This window comes from Macaca fascicularis, chromosome 1 (genome assembly GCF_037993035.2).
Source record: "Macaca fascicularis isolate 582-1 chromosome 1, T2T-MFA8v1.1".
Lineage (NCBI taxonomy): Eukaryota > Metazoa > Chordata > Mammalia > Primates > Cercopithecidae > Macaca > Macaca fascicularis.
In genome coordinates, this window is record NC_088375.1 from 104,155,893 (window position 1) to 104,182,214 (window position 26,322).

Genomic DNA, 26,322 nt, shown 5'->3' on the forward strand with positions numbered 1-26,322 from the left:
TGGATTCATGCTCTGTCACCCAGGCTGGAGTGCAGTGGCACGATCTTGGCTCACTGTAACCTCCGCCTCTCAGGTTCAAGCTGTTCTCCTGCCTCAGCCTCTCCAGTAGCTGGGACTACAGGTGTGCGCCACCACACCTAGCTAAATTTTTTTTGTATTTTTAGTGGAGATGAAGTTTCACCATGTTGGCCAGGCTGATCTCGAACTCCTGACCTCAAGTGATCCTCCTCAGTCAGCCTCCCAAAGTGCTGGGATTATAGGCGTGAGCCACCACACCCGGCCTTTTTTTTTTTTTTTCTTTTTAGAGACAGGATCTTGCTCTGTCACCAAGGCTGGAGTCCAATGGCATGATCATAGCTCACTACAGCCTTCTACTCCTGAGCTTAAGCGAACCTCCCACCTCAGCCTCCCAAGTAGCTATGACTACAGGCATGTGCCACCACGCCACATTAAAGACTCAGCATAATTCTTAAGGGCCTGAGCATTTTTGGAATGGTAAATGAGCATTGGCTTCAACTTAAAGTTACCAGCTGTATTAGCCCCTAACACCTGTCCTTTGAAGCTCTGAAGCCAGACATTGACTTCTCTCTAGCTGTGAAAGTCCTAGATGGCATCTTCCTCTAATATAGGCTGTTTTGTCTACATTGAGAATCTGTTGTTTAGAGGAGCCACCTTCATCAATTGTCTTAGCTAGATCTTCTGGATAACTTACTGCAGCTTTTACATCAGCATGAGCTGTTTCACCTTGCACTTTTATGTTATGGAGATGGCTTCTTAAACTTCTTTCATTAAACTTCACGAACCAACCTCTGCTGGCTTCTAACTTTTCTATAGCTTCATCACCTCTCTCAGCCTTCATAAAACTGAAGAGAGTTAGGGTCTTGCTGTAGATTAGGCTTTGGCTTTTAAGGAAATATTTTGGCTGATTTGATCTATCCAGACCACTAAAGTTTCTTCATATCAGCAATAAGGCTGTTTCACCTTTTTTTTTTTTCTTTTTTTTTTTTTTTTTTTTTTTGAGACGGAGTCTCGCTTTGTCGCCCAGGCTGGCGTGCAGTGGCCGGATCTCAGCTCACTGCAAGCTCCGCCTCCCAGGTTTACGCCATTCTCCTGCCTCAGCCTCCCGAGTAGCTGGGACTACAGGCGCCCACCACCTCGCCCGGCTAGTTTTTTGTATTTTTAGTAGAGACAGGGTTTCACCATATTAGCCAGGATACAGAGTCTTGCTCTGTCACCCAGGCTGGAGTACAATGGCATGATCTCAGCTCATAGCAACCTCCGCCTCCTGGGTTCAAATTGTTCTCCTGCCTCAGCCTCCTGAGTAGCTGAAATTACAGGTGCGCACCACCACACCTGGCTAAGTTTTTGTATTTTTTGTCGAGACACGGTTTCACCATGTTGGTCAGGCTGGTCTCAAACTCCTGACCTCATGATCCACCTGCCTTGGCCTCCCAAAGTGCTGGGAGGCGTGACCCTCCACGCCCGGCCGGCTGTTTCACTTTCTTGTTACTCCTGTGTTCACTGGAGTAACACTTTTAATTTCCTTCAAGAACTTTTCCTTTGCATCCACAACTTGGCTGTTTAGTGCAAAAGGCCTAGCTTTCAGCCTGTCTTGGCTTTCAGCATGCCTTCCCCACTAAGCTTAATCATTTCTAGCTTCTGATTTTAAGTGAGAGATATGTGACTATTCCTTTCCCTTCAACACTTAGAGGCCCCTGTAGGGTTGTTAACTGGCCTCATTTCAGTATTGTTGTGTCTCAGGGAACAGGGAGGCCCTAAGAGAGGGAGAGACCTGGGGGAACGGCTGGTCGATGGAGCAGTCAGAACACACACAACGTTTGTTGATGAAGTTTGCCATGTTATATGGGTGAGGTTCATGGCACCCCAAAACAATTACAATAATATATCAAAGATCACTGATCACAGATCACATATAATAACAATGAAAATGCTTGAAATATTGCAAGAATTACCAAAATGCGATGCAGAGACCCAAAGCGAGCACATGCTGTTGGAAAAATGGTGCCAATAGATTTGCTTAAAGCAGTGTTGACATAAATCTTCAATTTCTTTGCTTCACTTTTCTTAACCTATTGCTGTCACCTATATGTCCCCAAACCTTCAATTTCTTTAAAAATTCTGCTCCCTGTAAAGTGCAATAAATTGAGGCATGCCTGTATACTCTCTCCTGTTATCCTGTCTCCAGCCTCTTCACCCACCCTCAGCTCCAGCCCCTCTGCACCCCTGCCACTGGCACCTTCCCATGTCTGAGCTCTGTGTTGTTACCTTGTGGAAATGCCACCATTTAAGGAAGTCTCCAACTTATTCAGTCTGTAACTGTCAGAGCACACAGGTGGCTCATCTATCTTAGCAGTTACTGCTTGTCACTGGTACTTTAATTCAGTCAGCCACTCAGCCTTTGGGGAGCATTTATTGAATGCCTACTCTGTACCAAGGGAGAGCTAATATTGAGCACAGGATTCTTGCCTTCAGGGAGCTTACAGTCTAGTGGGGGAGGCAGAGATTAATCAAATAATCACATAAAGAAAGAACACATTAAAGAAGTGCCTGGCACCCTATAGGCCTTCTGCAGGTACCTGGTGAGTGAACACAGCTGCAATCAGGGCTGTGAAACACGTACGGAGGGTGGGTGCTTCCCTGAGGAGGAGGTGTAAAGGAAGAGTAAGGGTGAACAGGTGAGTGGGGGAGGAAGGGCACTCCAAGTGTGCAAGTCCCTGTGCTAGAAAGAAGTGTGGCCTACTGGAGGACCTAGAGGCCTGTGTGACTGGCGTGCAGTGACAGGAACACAGTTCAAGGTGAGGCTGGAGAGACAGATGGGCCAGGCAAGCAGGGCCTTTAAGACCTTCAAAAGTTTTGATACTGGCAGAAGAGCCAAGGGGCACCTATGAAGGCTTTCAGGTAGGGAGTAACTAACCAGCCTGTATTTTGAAATTTTGAGCCGTGCATTGGAAGGTTTACTGAATGAATGGAGGGAGGCCAGTTAGGAGGCTATTGCTAGAGTTAATTGGGTTGGGTCCATCTCCCTACTAAATGGTAAGTGTCCTAGGACAGAACCTGTGCCAGGTACCCTTCTAAAATCACAGAAACACACACACGCACAGAGCCCAGCCCGAGTGTGCACAGAAAGGTACCCCACACACGTCTGAAATCAGTTACCCAGCAACTTCCAACCCGCCAGTTTATATACACAGGGCCCTGGGGGCCTTGGGAGCAGTGGGTTGGGAAAGGGAGCCAGGCATCCTGTTGATCAGTATCTCCCATGGTAGAACCCGGGAACGAGGCTCCCATCTCTCCATTCACTTGCTCTGTCAAGTGTTCTTCATGTTCACGGCCTGCCGGGCCACTCCCTGCTCCTGGCAGGGGTACACTAGGCTCTGTCCCCAGCCTTGGGCAGCAACAGCCAGGTGTGCTGGCCTCTGCCACACCATCCTGGCTCCTCAACGGTCCTGACGTCGAAGTGGAGGTGATGGGGGATGCCGTACTGGAGGCAAGTCATAATGTCCAGGGATGTGGCTGTTCTTGGGTGAGTCATAGTGGCCAGGGGGTAGGCCCGGAAGCAGAGGGGGCTGGGAGCCCACAGGGTCTCGGTCTGGAAACAAAAAGGACAGGATGAGAGGGAATGGCTCCTCCCATCACTCTCTCCATTCTGACCACTCCCACCTCACTCCTCTCCTCTTCAACCTCTTCAAGGCAAAGAGATGGGCCTGGATACATACACCAATTTACCATCAGCTGGCCGTGCGGCTCCGAGCAAAACGCTCTTAGTTCCTTAGCTGCCAGGGGAGAAAGTCACCTCAGCCTGCCCACCTCCCATAACACAAGGAGACTTTATCACCTGCCTGGCTCCCTACTTTTCTGGGTACCAGCTCCACCACTCTGATGCTATACAACCCCACTTCAATCCCGAGTCCGGCGAGGTAGGTTCACCAAACTGTTCTCCAGATGAGGACACAGGCTCCGAGAGGCCATGTCGCCTCCCCATCATGCCTGATTTGACCCCGAAGCTGACCCCAAAGGCCTCACTCGTGGTGCCACATTATGCCTTCTCCTCTCCCTCTGTTCCTTCTCTGTTTCTGCCTCCCTTGTCCCAGTTCTCTGCTGCTCCTGCCAGTGGAGAGGGAGGGCTCACCATGGATCAGGGGGCTGGGCTGCTCGTAGGTGCCACTGTCTCTCTGTGGCTGGGGCTGCCGCCGCCTCTGGCTGTCCCAGAACTGAGGAGGCTGCCTGGGGGGAGATCCTGAGGGAGGGCCTTTCATCTCCATGTAGCTGCTCTCCCGGGGGCCCCCTGGCAGGCTGGGCAGGTCCCGGATGGTGGCATAGGGGTTCTCACTGCTAAGGGAAGCCACGCTGGCCCCGAGCTCCTCTTCAGAGATGAGCCCTAAGGATAGAGGAAAGAAGTCAGGCTCCATGGAGGCACTGGTTCCTTAGCCCCAGCTCAGCCACCTCCCTCGTTGCCCCGTGCCCATACCTTTATTATAGAATGGGCCTGGGCCATTGTTGTAGCTATAGCTGTAGCTTCGGTCCAGGCGGCTGCTCCCTGAGGAGGAGGAGGCAACCGGTAATCAATCCTCTGTCCCCTCCCCAGGCTCGCGCTTCCTCTAGAACTGGGGCCCAGAGCCCCCGCCTCCAGACACACACACTCAGACGCGGCATCTGGGCTGCACACGTCCACCCGCACCAGAGGCCCTGGCCTCTCGGCACCTACCCCTGTCCAGAGGCCCTGGAGGGGGCTCCCGGCGGTGCTTCCAGTCGGCAGGCAGGGTGGTGTGGTTATCATGCCCGTGGGCCCCACCTGACCGCTCAGGGGCCTGCAGGCTGGCAAAGAGTGGGCCTGGAACCTAAGGGGACAGTGCAGGAGGGAGAGCAAGAGGCAAGGACAGAGCTTTCCAGAGAATCAGGTCTGCACGCTTCCCTCCACAGTGCACCCCCTCCCCCGGCACTGACCTTGTTAGCGGGTGGGGGGTTCGGGGAGCACTGTGACAGGGTGTGGTAGCTGGGGTTGGAGTAGTAGTGACTGTAGCTTGGAGGGACATCTGCATGACAGACACAAGCACAGGGTGAGCTCAGCGACGGGCAGGAGTCCAAGAGAGCTGTTCTGTCCCTGGAGATCAGTACTTTGGCCTCCCTGACTTCCCTTCCTCCCTCCTCCCCACTCCTCATCTTCCCTTTGGGTCACGCCCAGCATCCACTCTTGTGCCTATGAGCCAGCCACTCATCTGTGCCCCAGGCCCCGTGCCAACTCACCTGGCATGACATACTCGGAGCCATCCAGTCGCCCGCTGCTGTAAGCCACAGCCAGGTGGTGGTGCTCCTTGCCTTTTTGCCAGTGCCGATAGCCAATGAACAGTGCCACTAGGGCTACCACAAGGGACCCCAGCACTGCAATGCCAATCACTGCACCCAGAGAGTTATACGCTACTGGAGTGGTAGGCATCACAGTAAAGGGCTCCTGGATTCCTGTGTGGGATGGGACAGTCACTCAGAATGGCATCTTGGCTCTGCAGTATGGGGGAGGTGCTCAGGAGGGAAGTAGGGACAGTATGAGGGGCCTAGGTCCCAGTTCCCTGGAGACAATGGGTGGGAAGGAGGGGGCAAAGAACTCACCAATCCTGCAAGGTGCACCACTGTGCCCTGGGGGACAAACACAGGCCCCAGTCTCTGGGTGGCACTTTTCTCCAGGACCACACTGGCATGGCTGGGAGCAGTTAGCACCGAATGTCCCCAGAGGGCAGCCTGGGGAGACAGCCAAGGAGGCAGGCAGGCATCAGAGGGGACATGAAACTCTAGTCTCCTTTTTGGGTAAGGGGTAAGTTGGAGGCAGGGGCCTGGAGTTCCCCTTCTGTTGGTACCTTCCAAGCAGTGGTGTCCGGTCCAGCCTAGGGGGCAGATACAGCTCCCGTCCTGGGGATGGCAGGTCCCACCATGGTGACATTGGCAGGTCTGGGCACAGTTTTCTCCCCAGTGTCCTGGAGGGCATGCTACGGGAGACAAGGGGCCTGTCTGGGTGGGGTGGGTACAGCTCCTCCTGGATGAACTCTCAGCCCCCAGCACCACTGAAGCCTTTAGCTCAGCTTTGGTCTCCCTGGGGACAGCAAAGCTTTGAACAGTATCTGCAACCAATGACTCACAAATGATTATTTCCAGCCCCATCTCTCCCCCAAACTCCAAACCCACGTGTCCAACTACTTAACATCTGCACTTCAAAATGATGTATTCAGTGCCACACAACCAAAGGCTTCCAAGCTACCCCAGATGGATTTTTGTTTTGTTTTTAACATAAGACAGAAGTAAACATATATCCTGTTTAAGGCATTTTTGTGTGTGTGTCTGACACTAACAATAATCTAATAGTAGTTGTAACCAGATTCTGTGGAAAAACTCTTCACCAAGATGACTTCCTTCTTTACCCTGCCTGCTGGTAAGCTGACATTCAACCTTCTTCATAACAGCCTGTTTCCTCTTTCCAAACTCGTTTTACTTGGCTTTTTTGGACTAATCTTTTCGATGATCGTAATATATTTTTGTGGGGGAAAGGCTCACAAAATAAATACATGTATTTATTAATATATAAATAAAAATAAACTGAAAAGTGCAAAAGAAAAAAAGGGCTGGGTGCAGTGGCTCACACCTGTAATCCCAGCACTTTGGGAAGCCAAGATCACCTGAGGCGGGTGGATCACCTGAGGTCAGGAGTTTGAGACCAGCCTGGCCAACGTGATGAAACCCTGGGGGTCTCTACAAAAATTAGCCTGCTGTGGTGGCGCTTGCCTGTAATCCCAGCTACTGGGGAGGCTGAGGCAAAAGAATTAACTAAACCAGAGGCAGAGGTTGCAGGGAGCCGAGATCATGCCACTGCACTGTAGCCTGGGCAACAGAATAAGACTCTGTCTCAAAAAAAAAAAAAAGAAGGGGAGGGGAGGGGAGAGGAGGGGGAAGAGGGGGGAGGGGAGGGGGGAGGGGGAGGAGGGAGGGGGGAGTGGGGAGGGGAGGGGGGAGCAGGGAGGGGAGGGGAGGAGGGGGAAGGGGAGGGGAAGGGGGGAGGAGGGGGAGGAGGGGGAGGGGAGGAGGGGGAGGGGAGGGGAGGGGGAGGAAGGAGGGGGGAGTGGGGAGGGGAGGAAGAAAAGAAAGAAAGGAAGGAAGAAAGAAAGAAAAGAAGGAAGGAAGGAAGGAAGGAAGGAAGGAAGGAAGGAAGGAAGGAAGGAAGGAAGGAAAAAGAAAAGAAAAGAAAAGAAAAAAGAAAAAGTCCCAAGCTAAGCCCATGATTTCCCCTGCTCCTGTAAAAATACTGTTCTTCCCAGGTTTCCCATGCAGAAGGGCAGGATTTTTTTTTCCCCTGACCTGTTCACTGCTGCATCCTTAGCACCTAGAACAGTACCCAGCATGTAGGTGGTGCCCAATAAATATTTGCTCGAGGTGGGCGCAGAGGATTTTATACCCAGGAGCTGGGGGACACAGACCTCCCGCCCTCAGCACCCCCTCTAAGCATGCACAGGTGCTCAGACACACAAGCTACCACATACGCTGGGAGCAGTCGGGGCCTGTCCAGCCAGCCAGGCAGTAGCAGGTCCCGTTCGAGGGGTGACAGAAGGAGTGGTTAGCGCACTTGCAGGGCACACAGCGTTTGCCATAGCGGCCAGGCTGACAGGCTGGGGGAAAGGGGTACACGGTGACTGGGGGCAGAGGTCAATCCTCAATCAGCCCTTACTCCACCGTCTCCCTCCCTCCTTCCCACTGCAGTAACTAGTCTGAAGACGGGTCAGAGAACCAGACCAGGGGGGTGGAGGGGGTGGTAAGTTTGCACGTGGGGGGTGTGCTGGCTTCTGACGCTACACTGCCCCCTGCTGGTGGCAGGTGGAGGGGGCAGTAGGGAGCCTCACATCTCTGGCAGGAGGGGCCTCGGAATCCGGGTGCACACACACAGTTGCCATTCTCAGGGAGGCAGGTGCCCCCATTCTTGCAGGTGCAGGTGTTGCTACAGTTGACTCCCCATAAGCCCTCAGGGCAGGACAGGTGGCAGCGCGTGCCTGTGGGAGACAGCAGTCGGGTGTGCCTGGCTGGGACCCCTTCAGTTGCAGGGGGCTCTTCTGGACACATTTCCTGTGGATGCACCCCCCCAATCCACAGTAGGCCTGGGGCCCCAGAATGCTCACCCATCCAGCCAGCCTGGCACTGACAGCGTCCATGAACAGGGTCACAGCCATCAGAGTGGTCACAGTCACAGTGACTGGCACAGCCTTCTCCAAACTGCCCCTTCTTGGAGAAGGAGTGGGGAGCAGGTAGGCCAGTCAGCTAGGGGACGCCGTGCCCTCCCTCCCCCAGGCAGACAGGCTGTCCAGCACTCACCGGACAGGGCAGCTGGCAGCGGGCCCCATGCCACCCAGGGGTGCAGGTACAAGCTCCAGTTTGGGGGCTGCAGACTGCCTCATGGGCACACTGGCAGCTGGCATTGCAACCGAAGCCCCAGGTTCCAGGTGGGCAGGGCACAGAGCAGTTACCACGCTGCCAACCTGGAGGAGGGGCCTGGTAGGTAGGTATGGGGACTCAGCTCCCCTCCTGAGCAAGCACACAGTGGGAGTTGGCTGGGCCAGATTCTATGCTATGAGCTGGGGCGGGTGGGGGGTGTTCATGGCACTATACAGGAGAAAAGCTTATGAACTATTTGATGCTGAGCAGAAGGCTAACTGCCTTCCAGTGAGGTACCACCCCATTCTGGGTCTAGGGTGCCTTCTGCAAGATAAAGGGGATGGAAGTAAACCCAAATGTTTACAGGAGCTCCATCAGGTAACTAAATGACTTATACAGAGGATGTGCCAGACAATATAGGGAGTAGTGGGGACTGAAGATGGGAGACTTGTTAATAGAGAGGTAGCCAAACAAAACACAACCGTATCAAAATCCAGCCTAAAGGTTGCCAACGTGCCACTCTGGCAGGCATGAGGCCCTTCCCAGGGTGGTAATTGTATTTCTGTATGACTGAGGGTGAGGGATGTTCACCAGTGAGGTGTCTTTTGGCCTTGGCCTTTAAGGACAGGTAGGATCTTTGTGCTTGAAGAAAAGCAAAGTGGATTTTCCAGAAAGGAAGCAGCCTGGATTCCTTCCCTGTGTCCAGGGGCTGCCCCTCCACCCTTACCCTGCAGCTGCTCCCCTGCCCTTGGCCTACCCATCCTCCTGGACTCTCCCTTCTTCCCTTGGCCATCACTCAAGTCTTCTCTCTGGGAAACTCCGTCCTATTACCTTCCTTACAGACGCACTCGCCGTCGATGGGTGAGCAGGCGATGGCATTTTCACATGAGCAGCGTGCGGAACAGTTGACACCGTAGGTGTCGGGAGGACAAAGACTAGCACAGTGAGGGCCCTGAAAGAGGGTGAGGGGGTGAGAGGAGCGGCCCATTCCTTGGCCTCTCCACCTGCCTCGCTTCCTTGCAGCGAGGCGCGCCTCACCGTGTAGCCCGGCGCGCACTGACAGAGGCCGCTGGTAGCCTGGCAGACGCCACCGTGCAGGCAGAGACAGTGTTCCTGGCACCCCGGCCCGTGCGTGTCCTGCGGGCAGCTCTCGTTGCAGTGAAGGCCCGCCCAGCCCGGCAGGCAGGAGCACTCCCCGTTCATCGGGTGGCAGCTGGGGGCAGAGGCGGGGCGGGGCGCTGTCTGAGCTGGGCCGGGGCAGGCCAGCTTCCTCGACCCCTCTGCGTGGTGGGTGGGATTCGCACAACGCTGGGGTAAGGGGGCCACTAGGGAGGCTCCGCGCTATTCTGAAATCGGGGTTGGGGCAAGTAGCGGTACCCCAGGCCCCTCCCGGCCCCCGAGGCCCCTCCCTTTCCCCTTCTGTGACACCTGTCCCGCTTGGATATGGCCCTAGCGCTGTGGCGACTTCGGCCCCGAAGACCTCCCCATTGGCCTCTTGATCCTTTGGCTTGTCCCGAAGCCCACCTGAGGCTGTGCTCCGGGTCGCAGGTGCAGGGGGCCTGGCAGCTGAGACCGTAGAAGCCGTCGGGGCAGAGGCGCTCGGTGCAGCGGTCCCCAGTGAAGCCGTGTTCGCACAGACATGCGCCATTGGCCGGGAAGCAACGGGCGTCCGGAGCGCAGTCGCACGTCTCAGCACAGTCCTGCCCAAAGCGGCCCACCGGGCACTCCTCCCGGCACCTGGGCACCTAGCTGAGTGAGCCTGGCGCCGCCCCACCTCCTCCCTCCCGCCTCCCGCCCTCCCCACGCCACTCACCGATCCCCAGTGTAACCCGGAGCGCAGCGGCACTGCCCAGTGAATCGGTCACAGAGGCCGCCGTTGTGGCAGCGACATTCCTGGGAGCAGCTGGGTCCATGAAAGCCCTCTGGGCAGGGCAGAGAGCAGATGGTGCCCTGTGGGGATGAGAGGTCAACAGGGCCCCAGGCACCCAGCCTCCTCCCCAAGGCCACAGGACCCCTTGATACCCCCATAACCACAGAGCTCACCCCCTTCATTCACACCCTCCTTGGAGGCCTGCTTAGCACCAACCACAGAATTCTCCCCAGACCCACACCCCATGCCCACAGGCCCCACCCTCCATACCATCCAGCCAGGAGGGCAGCTGCAGGAGCCCTGTGGGGCTTGGAAGACACCTCCATTTTGGCAAGGATGGGTACTGGGGCAGAAGAAGCCAGAAGTGCCCTGGGAACAGGACAGGTCACAGCTGCGGGACAGAGCAGGGGGAGTCCATGTGCAAACAAGCAATCACTGCTTCCCCTCTTGCCTCCAAGGACCGCCCCCACAACCCCCTCAGGACTTAGTGACTCACACTTGCTCTTCCCTGCTGGGGACTGTCGAGTCAGAAAGCAAAGGTTTCCAGGACTGGAAATGGCAGGGACACCCAGCAGGTGGGGGTGAGCAAAGAGCCACGGGTGGCATGTCTGCCTCTTGGGCGCCCCCACCTCCTCACCTTGGCTGGGCTTGTTCCCTCTTGGGGAACATCTGTGCTACTGTAGTAGGCTCAGGTCCAGGAGCGCCTCCACAAAGCTTGATCCTAGTTCTACCTTCTTCCTCCACCTAGTTCTACCTTCTTCCTCCACCTAGTTCTACCTTCTTCCTCCACCTAGTTCTACCTTCTTCCTCCTGGCCCTGTACCCTGCTTTGCAACCGGGTTCTCTGGGTCCTTGTCCCAGCCTCACTTTACAGCATGTCTTCCCACACGTGCTACCTCATGTTATCTTCACAGCCACCCTTCCATGTAAACAATACTATTCCCATTTTACAGACAGGAAACAAGCCCACGAAGAGTCAATAATTTGCTCAAGGTCACTCCACTAGTGAGGTGGCACAGGATCCGCTGGGACCAGGATCTCGGCCTCCACACCATCCCCACACTTGGGGCCTTGTCTCAGTTGCCTCATTTCCCCACGTAGGTCTGTGTGGCCTTGTGTCTGTGACTTCGTTAGAGTGTCATTCCCCCCATTACACACCTGGGCCCAGTTCTCTCTGCAGGGCAGAAGCAGGCTCCAGTCTGGGGATCGCAGCGTGCCCCGTGGCACTGGCAGCGGAACTGGCAGGCAGGGCCATAGTAGCCAGGGGTACAGGGCTGAAGGCAGTTCGGGGGCTGCAGACCCGAAGGGCAAGAACATTCCCCACTCTTGGGATCACACGAGCTATTGTTGCCGCAGCTGCAGGGCTTGTCACACTGTGGCCCCCACATTCCTGGGGCACATTCTGTGGGATAAGGAGGCGGGAAGGGTCACCGGGGGTCTAGTCCATCCGCAGCCTCCCCGTCTCTGTCTCCCAGCCCCCACATGCCCGCCCTGTCTTCCACATCTCCAGAAAAGGCAGCTGGCAGCAATGGGGCTCTGGAGGGTAATAGCCCTGGGGTCCTAAGCCCCTGTACCCTGGTAGGGAGGGTGTACCTGAGGGTCCTGTGGCCCTTAAGGCACAAGAGGCCACTCCCTGGGGTCAGTAGCCACTCACCACTGGAACAGTCATCGCCCCGCCAGCCTGGCACACATTGGCACTGATTGGGTGCCACACAACGGCCATGGACACACTCCTGGGCACAGAGCGCTGGGACAGAGATGGGTGTGGTGAGATGTGTCCACCCCTGTCCCTAGCCAGCTTTTATCCCGCAAAGCCTAACTCCACCTTCTTCCAAAATCAGGGACCTGAAGTTCTCGAAGCCCCATTTTTGCCTCTAAGATAAAGACTGAGGGGCAGCAACTCAGGGGGAGAACTTAGCAAGATGCCAGCATTCTGGGTTCCCCTGTTCCTTTTTGTGAAATTGTCTGAGCACCTTGTTGGGAAAATGCTTTGGGGGAGAATCTCAGAGGGCGTCTGGACATGGACACTGTCCAGAGAGAGGGCGGGTGAGGGCCGGGGTTCTCTGGAAAGCAGTGTTTGCAGAGGCTGGTGATGGGCAGTGGCTGAGGGAAGTGGGAGGAAGAGGAAGACAGGCTCCAGTCATTACAGAGTGCTGGGAGCGGGGTGTAGTGGGCAGGAGAGGCTAGATAGTGACAAGTCAGAGACCAATAGCAACAGAGAGTCAGGGACAGGAAGAGACAGAGGCAGACCCAGACACCAAGTCAACAGAGACACAGAGACAGCCCAGAGACAGAACAAGAGCTCTTGGGCAGAGAGCGATGCAGAGACACTGTTGAGAGACATGGAGAGATGGGGTGGGAGACACATGGGGCCGGCTGGAGAGAAGGGTGGGAGGTGGCGATGGACAGGGAAGTGCTGATCCGCATCCTGGGGACAAGGCCAGGGAGAGGAGAGGAGGGGGGAACCCAAAAGGGCAGAGGAGTAACCCCATTCTAGCGGGGGCCGGGAGGGACTCAGAAGGTTAAGTCCTAAGGCTGAGGCTAAGCTCCCGCCATTCCATTGCCCCACCCCGCTCCCTAACCCAACCCTGGACTCACGGACACAGAACCCCCTGCTCTCATAGAAGCCATGGCAGCACTGCAGGCGCTGGCGGTGGTCCGTCTTCACCACCTGACGGTACACGGTCCGGTATACAACCCTGCGGAGGCCAGGAAGGCAGCCCTCAGCCCCCTCTGCTGTCCGCACTCACCACAGTGTGGCCAGGGTGGGGGCACCACTTAACACTCTGGGCTGAGGGCGCAGAGAAAGGGCATTCCCTGTTTGAGGTTGCAGTGCACTACGATCTCGCCACCGCACTCCAGCCTGGGTGACACAGCGAGACCTTGTCTATTAAAAAAAGAAAGAGGCCGGGCGCGGTGGCTCAAGCCTGTAATCCCAGCACTTTGGGAGGCCGAGGCGGGCGGATCACGAGGTAAGGAGATCGAGACCATCCTGGCTGACACGGTGAAACCCCGTCTCTACTAAAAAATACAAAAAAAAAAAAAAAACTAGCCGGGCGAGGTGGCGGGCGCCTGTAGTCCCAGCTACTGGGGAGGCTGAGGCAGGAGAATTGCGTGAACCCGGGAGGCGGAGCCTGCAGTGAGCTGAGATCCGGCCACTGCACTCCAGCCTGGGCGGCAGAGCGAGACTCCGTCTCAAAAAAAAAAAAAAAAAAAAAAGAAAGAAAGAAAGAGCATTCCCTTCTTGCCCCCACCCCAGCCCCACAGGCATATACTGTAACATGCGTGCATACCCTAAACACACACACACGCATTCACATATACATCCCATACACACGCACCCGACACGGACCATGCAGAATGAGTCCCTAGAAGCCAGGAGTTTCCTCTGAGTTTCTGAGAAGCAAACAGGTACAGAGAGCCAGGGGCCAGGCTGAGGCAGAGACTCAGGCAGCCCATCCACCCACGGAGGATGAGGAGCACTCACGTGGGCTGGGGGCAAGTATGGGGGCCCTCCCAGGGCCGCTCGCAGGGCTCTGAGGGGAGCAGGCTGAAGGGGCGGGAGTGGGACTCCTTGGTGGTGGTAGTGAAGCTGCAAGACAGGGAACAGGGTCAGGACCGAGGGCAGGAGGAGGCCTGAGTGGCCACAGTGGGAAAACGGCCATGAGGGCTTGGCCACAGTGGGGAATCCAAAGCCCAGCACTGGGGCTGGCTCCCCAAGCCTAGGATGGGACCCCCATTCTGTCTCACCTCTCAAATCTGGAGGGCGTCTCCCAGAACTGGAAGGTTCCTGGGATACCCTCCATCAGAGCCCCCTTCCCACTTTATTGACCAGAGCCTTCCATTTTTCTCTCCCTGCCCTCCCCTCACTGTGTGGAAAGGGTAAGTGAGAACTGACTCTTGGGCCCAGCTGGCAGAGATGGGCTGAAGCATTTCCGGCTATATTTTGCCCTGGGTCTTTTCTCCCCGCCCTGTTTCCTTTGCTCCTCCTGGGCCAGCCCCTCTGCTTGCTCCACAAGGAATGACTCCCACTCTGTGCCCTGTTCCAAAGTTGGCCTCCCACAGGAACTAAGGGACAGGGACAGAGAAAGGATGGCTCAGAGACTGAGACAAGGTCAGAAATGGGGCTGGGGTCAAAGGCAACCCATAGAGAGGAGTAGAGAGAGCAGAAACAGAGAAATAGGCAGGAGGGGGGAGACTGGAGGGAAGGAAGGAGGTTAAAGAAGGACCAGGAAGAGAACTCCCGTAGGGACAACAAGGACAATCGGGAGCTAGGGCTTCGTGCCCTCAAGGTGCAGCAGGGGCCCTCTCACCTTTCCCAGAAGCTGCAGGTGTTGGGATCACTGGGGTTGAGAGTTCCAGCCAGCCTCAGGCCCACGGCCAGGAGAAGGAGGGGACACAGAGGCAGTGACATTGCAGAGGCCTGCAGCAGGGTCGGCACAGAGCAGGCAGGGCCACTGCAGCCAGCAGCCTGGAGGACCTGTCTGCAGAGACCTGAGCCGTGGGCATGCAGAAGAGACCAGGCTGCGGCCCCGTGTCCTCTGGCCCCTTGCTCTGGGCTCTAGCTCCCCCACACCTCACTCCTGAGCTGCAGTCACTTCCACGCCTCCGGTCTTTGCTCATAGTTTGCTTAGACACACTCATGTCTCATTCTTCACCCAGAGTTCTCATCTTTCAAGGTCTAGTTCAGGTGCCACCCCTTCCCTCCTCCACCTCCTGATCCTCATTGGCAGACAACCCCACTCATTCCTTCTGGGGGTGCCAGTACCATTCACCCCCACCCCGCTGTTCCAGTGTCTGCTCCCTGACCATGACCTCCAGAGGCAGGGACCCAGTGCCTTTCATCTCTGAATCCCCAGTCCCCAGCCCAGGCCCTACCCTGGGCACTTTGATATTTGTACCAAGGTGTGAGACTGGAACCAGGGAGGGAAGTGATGAAGGACGCAGCCTTGGGCTCAGTCAGAGAAAGAACTTTCCGACAGTCGGAGTGGCTCAGGAATGAAATAGGCTACCTCAGGTGGTGAGTTCCCCGGCACTGGGTATATGCAGGCGGAAGCCAAAACCAGCCTGATGAAATGCTGTCAGGGGTCTCCTGCTCTATGAGGTGGAGTGGGGCTGGGTCCAGGTGACCTCCCAACCAGTGGTGTGCTGGAGCCAGCTCATACGGGCCCAGAGAGCCAATTGTATGCATCTCTTCCTAGCAACATGTTCAATGATGTCACATGAGTAGCTCAAAATCAGGCATGGGGGATTATTGACACCAGAGAAACTAGCAAACACTAAAACCCAAGGCCAGTCTCCCTCCTAGAGTCGGTTGTGACACCTCAGCCGGCACACCACAACACCCAGCTCTAGGTGTTATCACCTGAAGAGGTCACCAACCTGGTCTTGCATTTAAGGAAAAGCTCCTGCCTCCCTTAGACCGCCCTGTCAGCCATTTGGAAATGGGGTCCTCTCCATCCCCACCGCCCCTGGCTCCCAGGACTTCAGACGACTCTGCTGCCTCAGCTCCTGAGCTCGGGAGAGGCTGAGCTCCCACAGTGCCCATCCCCGCAGCCGGCTTCAGGTTCTGCGTTCCGTGTTCCCAAAACTTGCTCTGGCTCCCTGCTCTACGCCTCCCCGAGGCGCCCACATCTGCTTATGATTTTTCTGAGATGAGAGAAAGGTCGCGGTTGCTGGCCCCTTACCCCCCTGAGTATCTCTGGAATGTTGCTGCCTGGCCCCACCTCACACCCCACACCCACACACTCCCAGGGTCCCCACAGCCGCTCTCAGCCCCAAGGAGGGCGGCCCCTCCTTCCCTCCAGGTCTAGGCTCCTAACTTAACCCTATCTCAACCGCCGTGTTCTTCCTTCACCTTTAACCCTCCAGCAGCCAGATCTCCAGCCTTTCATCCAGGATGCTGGCCCACCTCTCCTCCCAGTGCCAGCGTCTACCCACCCCTCCAGTGCAGCCCAGCCGCATGCCCCATCACACCTCCCGCAGCGCGAATCTCAGCCTCTAGCCTCCTCTGTGCTTCCTCTCATCCATCCTCCGTAGCCAAGTAACTCACCAGGTAGGGCCTGCCCACAGCTCAGCCCTGGGTCCTGGGGCCTGGGGCTTGAGGGCCAGGGAATGTCCTGGGGGATCCCAGCATTCAGGATATGAAGCCTGAAAACAGGAAACAGAGCCTGGCTAGGAAGAGGGACATCAGGGAGCGTGACGGGGGTGGCTCTGTCCTCCCACCATCCTGAACGCAGTGGGTAGCATATGGGAGGGCCATGACCAGAAGCCTCTTTCTAGCAGCTTGTCTCCAGAACTGACACTGTGGCCCCCTCTGAAGGCGAGAGGCCACAGTCAGGAGTGCCCTAGAGACACTCCTCAGAGTCTGTCCCAGCGCTCCACGCCCACATCACTCAGACACATCCCCACTCCCAGACAGATTCATCCCTTCTCCTAATGTCCCCAAACCATCCCCTCCCAGCCTGTCCTGCTCCAGTCATCTTCCCAGGCCCAATACCCACTCCAGGGCTCGCTCTGCCTGGCCCCAGCTAACCTTCTCCCCACCTCTCCCTCAGTGTGGTTGGCAGCCAGGGCCCTGGGCAGGACCCCGAGCCCTCCATACACCTCTGCCTCGTCTCTCGGTCTCCACACTCCCCTCTTCCTGGACCCTCAGCTCTGGCCCTGGTATGGGGCCCCTGTGCTCCAACTGCAGCTCAGTCTGTCTGAAGCCAGGCTCATCACCCTTGTCCCTGGGTGAGCCTCATCTCCTGAGACGCACAGGGATTCCCCAGCCATCCCCCTGCCCAGGCGTGGTGGCATGGACAAAACTTGTTCCAGGAAGGACCCGAGTTAAGGCCCAGGGAGGAGGTGCCATATAGGTTGAGCTGTTGTTGGGCCTAGAAAAGGTCCTTCCTCCCATTCCCATCAGCCCCCACCCACCCAGGTCCTGTCCCTGTCACCTCCTCCCAGCCAACTTCTAGAGGACACGGTTCACCTGGGCGGCTTTGAGATGGACCGAAGGACAGAGGGACAGAGGAGCATGAGGAGGGGCTGACTCTAGTCCCCACCCACTTCTGGCTGGCTGGGAGGTTAGCTGGCTGGAGGGGTGGGTAGGTTCTGTTTTCCCAAAGGTCCTCAGGGTAGGGCCGGAGTGCGGAGGAGGCATCAGCTGGTCAGCCCAGGGCTGGAAGCCAGGGTGGGGTCAGGGGAGATCAGTGGGTGGCCCAGGGAGGGGACAGATGGGGTGGGGGTCCTGGCAGGAAGAGGAAGGGTTTGGCTTGACCATCCTCCACCTCTGAGAAGGGAACACAGGCCAGACCAGGAGCCCAGAACCCCAGCCTGGCCTCCAGTCTTGTTCCCATCTAAGCCTTTGTCCCTAAGGGGCAGGGCACCGGAGCCTGGCCCATGCTCCCCCAACCCCTCCCAGCCACAGCAGCACCGGGCCCCAAGAGATTGCACATACCCCTCAAGGGGGTGAAATCAGACCACTCCTGGGCCCCTGCCCTGCCCTGGGGGTCCACATTGCACTCACTGAGGGGGACCCTGGAGCACCCCCGCTGCAGGCTTGCTTCTTCGTCATGTGGAGGCCCCCTCCTGTTCCCCTACTCAACCTTCACCTTCCAAGCCTCTGGTGTGAGGGACTCAACACCTTCCCTCCCAAGAATCATAATGCGACACTGAGCTGAGACAGGCAGGGTGTTGAGAGATTTACATGGATCATCACATTTAAAGTTCACATTAACCCCCTGTGGTAGGTGTTACGGCCCACTTCAGAGATGAGGAAGCAGGCACAGAGAGGGTAAGAAACCTGACCAGGACCACACAACCAGGAGCGTCAGAGCTGGGATCCAAATCCAGGCTGCTGGCAGAGGACTCCCCACGATTCCATTCTTTCCCGAGCCCAGACGGGAAGCCCAGGGGCTCTGTATCTTCTTTTTCGAAGCCTCTCTTATGGGGGTGGGGGAGCTGGCAGGGGGTTGGACAGGAGAAGGGGATGGGGGTGGGGGCTGCCACAAGAACATGATCAGAAGCGTGGGAACTGAGATGTGTTTACAGTCAAGAATGAGCTGACACTTCTCTCTCCTCCACCTCAAGATGTAAATCGGCTGGGCTCCTGGCCAGGCCCTGAGATCCCAGTCCCGCCTGCACAGCCCAGCATCCCTGCCCTCTCAGCCTCCGAGCCCACACAGAAGACCGGATCACCCTCCCTGGGCTTCCCCAAACTCCAGCTCAGCTGGTTCCATCTGGTGGGGGGCACCCCTACCCTCACTGTGCCTCAGCCCCTCCTAGGATGAAGGAATTGGGAGTGGGCTCTGGGGGAGCAGGGGTAGGGGGTGATTAGAGTTTCTGGTGGACAGGAGGATTCGTTTCTATAGAAAGCAGAGAGTAAGGGCAATGGAAGTGAGACAGCAGAAGGGACTTCCCCACGGGCTCCCTTCCAGCTTCTCTGGGAAATCATGTAGCACAGGATAACCCCTCAGCTCTGCACCCCCAACCCCTGCCCAAGTTCAAGCCTGGGCGTGAATCCCAGCCTGCAGTTCCCTCACCTATAAAATGGGGATGAGATTAGTACTTCCTTTGTAGGGTCGCTGTGCAGACTAAATGAGTTGGTCTAGATAAAGCGGTAAGAGCCAGTACCTAATATGCTCAGTTAATGTTAGCTGTCTCCTTGATAGCGTCCTCAGTCCCACTCCTCCTCCTGCACCCAATGTGGCCCCCATCCGCCCTCCCCTTGGCGCCTTTGGGTATTAATTCCAGGAAAAACGTTCTTGTGTTTTCTGAAGAACCCCCAGGATGATCCGGGAATGGGAATGGGGCCGCAAATGCTGACAGAGAGAAAGGAAGTGGGGGCGGGAGGGGGCCAGGCTCCCCCGAGAACCTGATCCCCCAAAACGATGGGCTGCCCGCCAGGTGCATCTTCAAGCCAGACGCAGTTGACAAGGCAGAATGCCTGAATTCTGCTTCCCCCGGACCTGGGCCTGAGCACCAACCCTAGTTCCTTGCTCTGTCCGACTGCCCCCTCCTCTCTTCTCCATCTCCCTCTTTCTCTCTCTCACCACTTCCCGTCCTGGAGTACAAAGCTTCTAGTCCTATCTCTGTTACTTACAAGCTGTGTAACCTGAGTTATAATATATCACTTGAGTCCTCTGATCCTTCATCTCCTCATCTGTAAAATGGGAGACTATCACTCCCCGCCATCTCTCAGGGTCCTGCAAACGTTGGAACTGCTGGTTCCAGTGACCATTCTGGAACAGAACCTCAGACCTCAGACTACAGCCTGCTCCGTGGATATGTGTTGATGCAAAAACAGAATCCTCCAAGCTCCAGGGTTTCTGCCTCTTCCTTTTTGACTTTTGTCTTGTTCTCTATCAGAAACTCTGCTGTCTACCTTTCCCCACCCGCTTCCTTCGTCAGCTTCTTGGTCTCTGTCTTCCTGCCTCTCTTCTTCCCTTTCTATACTAAGGCTGCCATGTATAGTTGCACGGTGTATTTACTGCACAACAGCATCCACTTTCTTTTTTTTTTTTTTTTTTTTTTTTTTGAGACGGAGTCTCGCTCTGTAGCCCAGGCTGGAGTGCAGTGGCCGGATCTCAGCTCACTGCAAGCTCCGCCTCCCGGGTTCACGCCATTCTCCGGCCTCAGCCTCCCGAGTAGCTGGGACTACAGGCGCTGCCACCTCGCCCGGCTATTTTTTGTATTTCTTAGTAGAGACGGGGTTTCACCGTGTTAGCCAGGATGGTCTCGATCTCCTGACCTCGTGATCCGCCCATCTCGGCCTCCCAAAGTGCTGGGATTACAGGCTTGAGCCACCGCGCCCGGCCAACAGCATCCACTTTCAAGGGCTTTCCACTTTCAGAGTGGAAGCTGAACTCCTGCTATGATCCACTCACTAAAGCCATGCGTCTTAGCTTGGTGCTAAGGTTGTCTTGCCCTGTATCTCTCTTGTCTTCCTGTCTGTCTCCCTGTCTTTGTGTCTGTTTCTCTGTGGCCTTTTCTAACCTATCTTTGCCATGGAGACAGGATCACTTAGTCCTTCCCACCCAGCAGTGAGATCCCAGTCCAAAGACTTCTCCCCTCCCTCCCCACACAGGGAGCTCCCGCAGCAGCTTGCTGCGCTCCACCGGCTACCCGGTACACCCGTGTACACACTTGTACACTGAAGCACAGAACGCCGCCTATATCCAGCCTGGCCAGGCCCTCGGCACGCCAGGCATGTCTGCCGGATGGAGAAACAGGAAGCCTGCGTGTGCGACCAGAGTGCGCCAGAGGCTGGGCGGGAAAGGGGCAGGGGTGAGGGGCTGGACTTGTGTTCTCTGTGACTCAGGAAACAGAAGCTAGAGGGTCCTAGGTCCGACCTGTTTACTCATCAGGAAATGGGACAGCTGCAGGGACCCTGATTCACACATCTATCGCACACCTCCTGGAGGCTGTCACCAGTGCCCGTCCCAACCCTCGCCGCCACCCTGGAAGGTGCTGGTAATTGTCATCCCCATTTCGTAGGCAGCACGGTGGAGGGTCTCAGGTAAAATGCCTTGCCAAGGGCTGTCTGGCTGCCAGGGGCAAGAGCAGGATTCCAATCTGCTTCAAAGGACAAAGCTGTGTGGGGAGGTAACCCCTGGGGTGACATAGGCTAGGGAGCAGCACCCCCCCAGGCCCACCCTGTTCATCGCCACCCCAAGATTACGTTCAAAAAGTGCTCTGGCCACTGCCCCTCTCTCCCACTCTCTGTGGCTCCTTACACCCCAATAAAGAACACCCAGGGGGCCAGCCCCCACCGGGGGGTCCAGCTTCACTGCCTCTACCCCTGCGCTCCCATCACACTGGACAGCCGCTGACCCCACATGCCTCTCACCACACCTCCACCGTGGCTCAGGCCACCTCTGAAATGCCCAGGTTCTACACAGCCTCAAGGCCAGCCTCTTCCAAGAAGCCCCTCAGTGGCTGTGGCCTCACGCACTCCTCCCTACTCTCCAGGCCTTCCTGCAGGCTCTCAGCACAGCAGTCACCACAGACCCTCATGGCTTCAAGTTGCTCTTCTCCCCTGAATGCCCTGAGGCCGGCTCCCAGCTGGACATGCATCTGTCCCTGGAGGGTCCACGCCTCCCCAAACCTCAACCAAAATCCTGGCACCAGTGTACCTCCTCTGGAGACAAGTGGAACTCACCCAGGCCAACCCAGGGGTTCACAGCCCCCGAAATACTCCAAGTCTGCTGGGCTGATTAGGCTGATGGATACCCCTTCTGTGATTGCTGGTTTGTGAGTCTGTTTTCCCCACCAGGTTGGACTCTCTCAAATCTTATTCCTCTCCAAGGCTCTGTGAGCGGGCCTGGGTGCCCCCTGGGTGTTTCCTCGCAGCTCCCATCCTATGAGTCATTATGTTTTTATTAAAGTTAGTCTGCCTCACTGAACTGGAGCTCCCTGGGGACAGGGTATTTCTCTGCCTTCCTCACCACTATAACCCCAGCACTGGCCAGCACCTACATCCAGGATGCCTGGCACCCAGCAGGCAATAACTAAACATTTGTGTGGAGTGGATGGACTGATACACCCTGAAATCTTTCTGACTCCAGTACGCCTTGACTTTCCCAGGAATGGGAGAGAGGGAGAGATGTTCCGCGGCTGTGGTGTCTCCCCACACTCCAGACAGTAAAGCTGGGCCCTTGTCCCGGGGCCCTCAAGACACAGTGAGGTGCATGTTTGATGAGATGATGGAAAGTGGAATGCAGAAAGAACTTTTCAATGTGACAAAGCAAAAGGCGGCTCCAGACTTGCCCTCCTGACCTCCGGCAGGAATTCCTCAGGGCCGGCCTCCAAGTTCCTATGGAATGAGTGCACAGTAGCGCCAGGCCCTGAGTCACCTGGAGGTGGAGGGGCATGCCCACACCGCATGAGCCCTCATCCTGTGCCTCCCCTTCCAGGGCCAACACCCGCTCACTGTCCACTGCACACATCTCCTCCTACACAGAGGGACGGGGCCCCAGGAGCCACTTCATGGGGGTAGGACGGAGGGCAAAAGCAGGAGGGCACGAGCACCCACCAGCAGTGAGCAGGCCATGCCCCAGGGCCCACCCACATGCTGTTTCTCTCAGGACTCCCGTCTTGCCGCACATGGGTGCTGTAATACTAATTACCGTGCCTCGTTAAATGTGTACTGTGGCTAGATCCTGTCTTTTAGTTCTCCCAGCAATCCTATAAAGTAAGCGCTATTATGCCTCCCATTTTATGAAGAAATATCCCAGAAAGGTTCAGTGATTTGTCCTAGGCCACACAGGCAACTGAAGCCAGAGCAGGAATTTGGGCCAGGTCTATCTCATTCCAAAGCCTGTGCTGCTTTCTTTTTGTTTTGTTTTGTTTTGAGACAGAGCTTCACTGTGCCCAGGCTGGAATGCAGTGGCATGATCATGGCTCACTGCAGCCTCAACCTCCTGGGCTCAAGTGATCCTCCCACCTCAGACTCCTGAGTAGATGGGCCCACAGGCAGGTACCACCACGCCCAGCTAATTAAAAAAAAAAAAAAAATTGCACGGATGCAGTCTCATTATGTTGAACAGGCTGGTCTTGAACTCCTGGCCTCCAGAGATCCTCATGCCTTGACCTCCCAAAGTGCCAGGATTACTGGCATGAGCCACCTCGCCTGGTGTTTCCAGTGTGCTGCTTTCTTTCTTTTTTTTTTTTTTGAGACAGAGTCTCGCTCTGTCACCCAGGTTGGAGTGCAGTGGTGTGATCTCGGCTCACTGCAAGCTCTGCCTCCCGGGTTCACGCCATTCTCCTGCCTCAGCCTCTGGAGCAGCTGGGACTACAGGCGCTGGCCATCACGCTTGCTAATTTTTTTTTTTTTTTTTTTTTTTTTGTATTTTTAGTGGAGACGGGGTTTCACCGTGTCAGCCGGAATGGTCTCGATCTCCTGACCTCATGATCCGCCCGTCTCGGCCTCCCAAAGTGCTGGGATTACAGGCATGAGCCACCGCGCCCGGCCTCCAGTGTGCTGCTTTCTAACCTCATAGTTTCTCTTTGGTCTTCTGACTTTCTCCTCCTCTCCCTCAGTCTCCGCCTCCTTCTTGTTCTATCCCTAGGTCTCTGCTCTATTTTTCCAGGCCTGCTTTTCTCCCTCCGGGCATTTTGTTGTAATGAGTCTATGCCTCTGCTGTGTCTCTGCATCTGTCAGCCTCTGTTTCCATATTTATATCTGTCTCCATCTCTGTCTTTGTGTTTCTCTCTCTCCTTCCCTGTCTTCTCTGCCCCTTCCTTCTGGTTTCTCCCCTGTAGGTTAGGTGACAGGAGCCAACATCCTCCCCAGAGCTAGGATGGCACCCCAGGGTCCCCCATGAGTCCTGGGAGGCCTCTTTCTCAAGGCTCCCAAAGCTCCTCAGAGAAGAGGCTTGGGGAGCACCGTGGTGGAGGCTCCACCTGGCCTCAGCCTCCTCCCCAGCAGTGTGTATCGGGTGGGGAGGCACACAGCAGCCCCATGACCTTCTATCTCTCTCCAGGTTTCCGACTGGTGGATGGGGCTGCCTGGAGCATGAGTTTCCTCTTCTGGGAGAGTCTGATAGGAGATGTTGAGGGGGGACAGAGGCTGGAGGAACAGATGCCAACTCTCAGCTTTACCCTCCAGTGGAGAGAGAGGAAGGCAGAGAAGTGAGTCTGGCCAACTCAGCTCCTAGAGATGGCAGCCCCACCTGCAGTGGGGAACATGGTGGGTAGACCTTCAGAGGCCTCAAGAGTGGGAGAGGCCACACAGCAGGGAGGAGACACAGGAGACAGGAGGGCTGCGCCCACACCCTGGCTTATGACTGGCTCACCAGCACACACAACAGGCCCTATACCATGAGCTGGGTTTGAGTGGGGTTCAGAGATGAGCTCCCTGGTCTCTAACCATCCCCCAGTACAAGGCCAGCTTAGGCCAGGGTTGAGAGCTGACACTCGGCCTAATCCTGCCCGAGCTGAGGCCTGGCTGAGCCTGGGAACCTCAGGCTAGCACAAGCTGTTCCTGTCCCAGGGGACTAGGGTCACAGCCCAGCCCCAGGAGAGGCCACTCATAACAGGCCAGAACAGGGGAATGGAGAGCAGCTACCGGAGGCTGGAGATGGGGGCAGGAGTGAAGGGTGGCCTTGATGGGGCCTGGGCTCCTGGACCCCCCACACTCCCACCTGGCTCTTAGCACAACCTCAGATCATCAGCCTGCCAAGTTTTCTGAGGATCCAGATGCCCAGGACCTCAAACCAAACCCCCAGTCCTCATAACTGGCAAAGATGTGAGAGCCAGGAACCTGCAAACTTGGGTCCTTCTACATCCTCCGTCAAACATTTCTCCCCGGTGGGCAGAGAGACGACACTGATCATCTGTTTATCTAGTGTCGTTCAAAGCAGGAGACACGTTTTTGCTCACTTAAGCCTCACAACCCATCAGATAGGCCCTATATTATTCTCCTTTAGAAACGAGAAACTGAGGCACAGAGGTCAGGTCTCTTGACCAAGACCCCACAGACAGCTGCAGAGTGGAGGGTGGCACTTGGCAGTGTTGGCTCCAGTGTCGATGCTCTTGTGGCTACACTTCCCTTAAAAGCCAAGGACAGCACCCAGTCTTCTCTTCCCACCCCTGGGAGGGGTCAGGGAGCCAGGCTGCCCCTGACTCCCAAAGTCCGGGGACCAGGGGCTCAGGGAACAACCTCGCTAGCATTTCATCTTATTTACGTGTTCATTATGAAAGGGAACCCCAATCCATCCTCGCTGGCCCCCTCCACTGCCCCCCTTCCCCTCCTTATCAGTCCCTCTTTTCTACACTCCTGGGTCTGGGGCCTCAGACTCTAGTCGAGGAGGGGGACCTCGGGGCCGCACGCCCTTTCCCCGGGGCAGGGTGGCCTCCGGGCCCCACCACCCGGGCCTTCCCTGCCGGAGGGCGCGCAGTCACTCACCTGTCTGGGGACCCCGTCTCTCCTGTGGCCTCGGGTGGGAACTGCTGGGGTCTGCGAGGAGGAGGACTGGACAACCGAGGACGGGGCGAGGGTCCCCGCTTCGAGCCCCAGCCTGACTGCGGGAGCGGCGGGGAGGCGGGACGTTGCTGATCGCAGGGCCGGGAGGGGCGCGGAGGGGCGGGGGGCAGGAAGGGGGTGGGAACTCGGGCCCTCGCCAAGGCAGGAAGTTTTGACAGGGAAACAGGAGCCGGGGGAGGGGAGATCCAGGCGCCCGGGAGGGAAAACTGTGTTCAGGGTGGGATCACAGAGGCCGACTCTGCGCGGCCTGGGCCAGAAGCAGAGGGGGATGAGGAGGGGAGGTCAGCTCAGGGACCCAGGGCCCGAGTCCCTCCCTAGCTTCCCCTCGTTATGCGGCCTGGGTTACTTAACCTCTCGTGCCTCAGCTTTCCTATCTGCAAAGTGGGGTTGTGGGAAGGAATAAGTGAGATCGCCTACGTAGGGCGCTGTCCAGTGCTGCCCAGCAACCGTGATCTTATTAAGACCCCGCCTGGGCACCGCATCCCACTAGTCTCGGAGAGGCTGACAGGGCGAGGCCCCTCCTCTCCTCCTGCCGCCCCTAATCACACTGCGGAAAGCCGGGCGCGGTGGCTCACGCCTGTAATCCTAGCACTTTGAGAGGCCAACACCGGCGGATGTGGAGCCCAGAGTTGGAGACCAGCCTGGCCAACATGGCGAAATCCTGTCTCTACTAAAAATACAAAAATTAAGACCGGGCGGCCCTGGCTCAGGCCTGTAATCCCAGCAGTTTGGGAGGCCGAGGAGGGTGGATACTTTGAGGTCAGGAGTTCGAGACCAACCTGGCCAACATGGTGAAACCCGGTCTCTACTAAGTACAAAAAAAAAAAATTAGCTGGGCGTTGTGGTGGGCGCCTGTAATCCCAGCTACAGGGGTAGGCTGAGGCAGAAGAATCGCTTGAACCCAGGAGACGAAGGTTGTAGTGAGCCGAGATCACACCACTGCACACCAGCCTAGGCGACAGAGCAAGACTCCGTCAAACAAACAAAAACCAAAACAAACAAACAAAACAAAAAACGCGCCAGGTGTGGTGGCGCGCACCTGCGGTCTCAGCTTATTG

The 26,322-nt window shown here is 56.5% G+C and overlaps 1 protein-coding gene across 50 annotated transcripts; it reads right to left on the reverse strand.

The window, feature by feature from the left end:
* Nucleotides 1-1,837: 1,837 nt before the first annotated feature.
* On the reverse strand, nt 1,838-25,304 carry PEAR1 (platelet endothelial aggregation receptor 1). Of its 50 annotated transcripts, none has more exons than XM_074040357.1 (24): nt 25,187-25,304; nt 16,346-16,443; nt 14,607-14,716; nt 13,781-13,885; nt 12,892-12,992; nt 11,948-12,040; nt 11,452-11,695; nt 10,565-10,685; nt 10,238-10,374; nt 9,949-10,161; nt 9,463-9,637; nt 9,256-9,376; nt 8,365-8,528; nt 8,172-8,274; nt 7,899-8,045; nt 7,542-7,667; nt 5,871-5,999; nt 5,626-5,754; nt 5,266-5,478; nt 4,966-5,054; nt 4,727-4,859; nt 4,490-4,558; nt 4,151-4,399; nt 1,838-3,610 (listed from the first exon to the last, which is right to left on the reverse strand). In XM_074040357.1, exons 3-24 carry the CDS (start codon nt 14,705-14,707, stop codon nt 3,459-3,461), a joined length of 3,114 nt encoding a protein of 1,037 aa, XP_073896458.1. In that variant the 5' UTR covers nt 14,708-14,716; nt 16,346-16,443; nt 25,187-25,304; the 3' UTR covers nt 1,838-3,458. The 50 variants fall into 50 exon arrangements, 49 of the variants coding, with proteins under 49 accessions (XP_073896458.1, XP_073896452.1, XP_073896457.1 ...); XM_074040351.1 differs by having other exon boundaries at nt 7,899-8,075; XM_074040356.1 differs by having other exon boundaries at nt 14,607-14,777.
* Between the last annotated feature and the right edge of the window lie 1,018 nt (nt 25,305-26,322).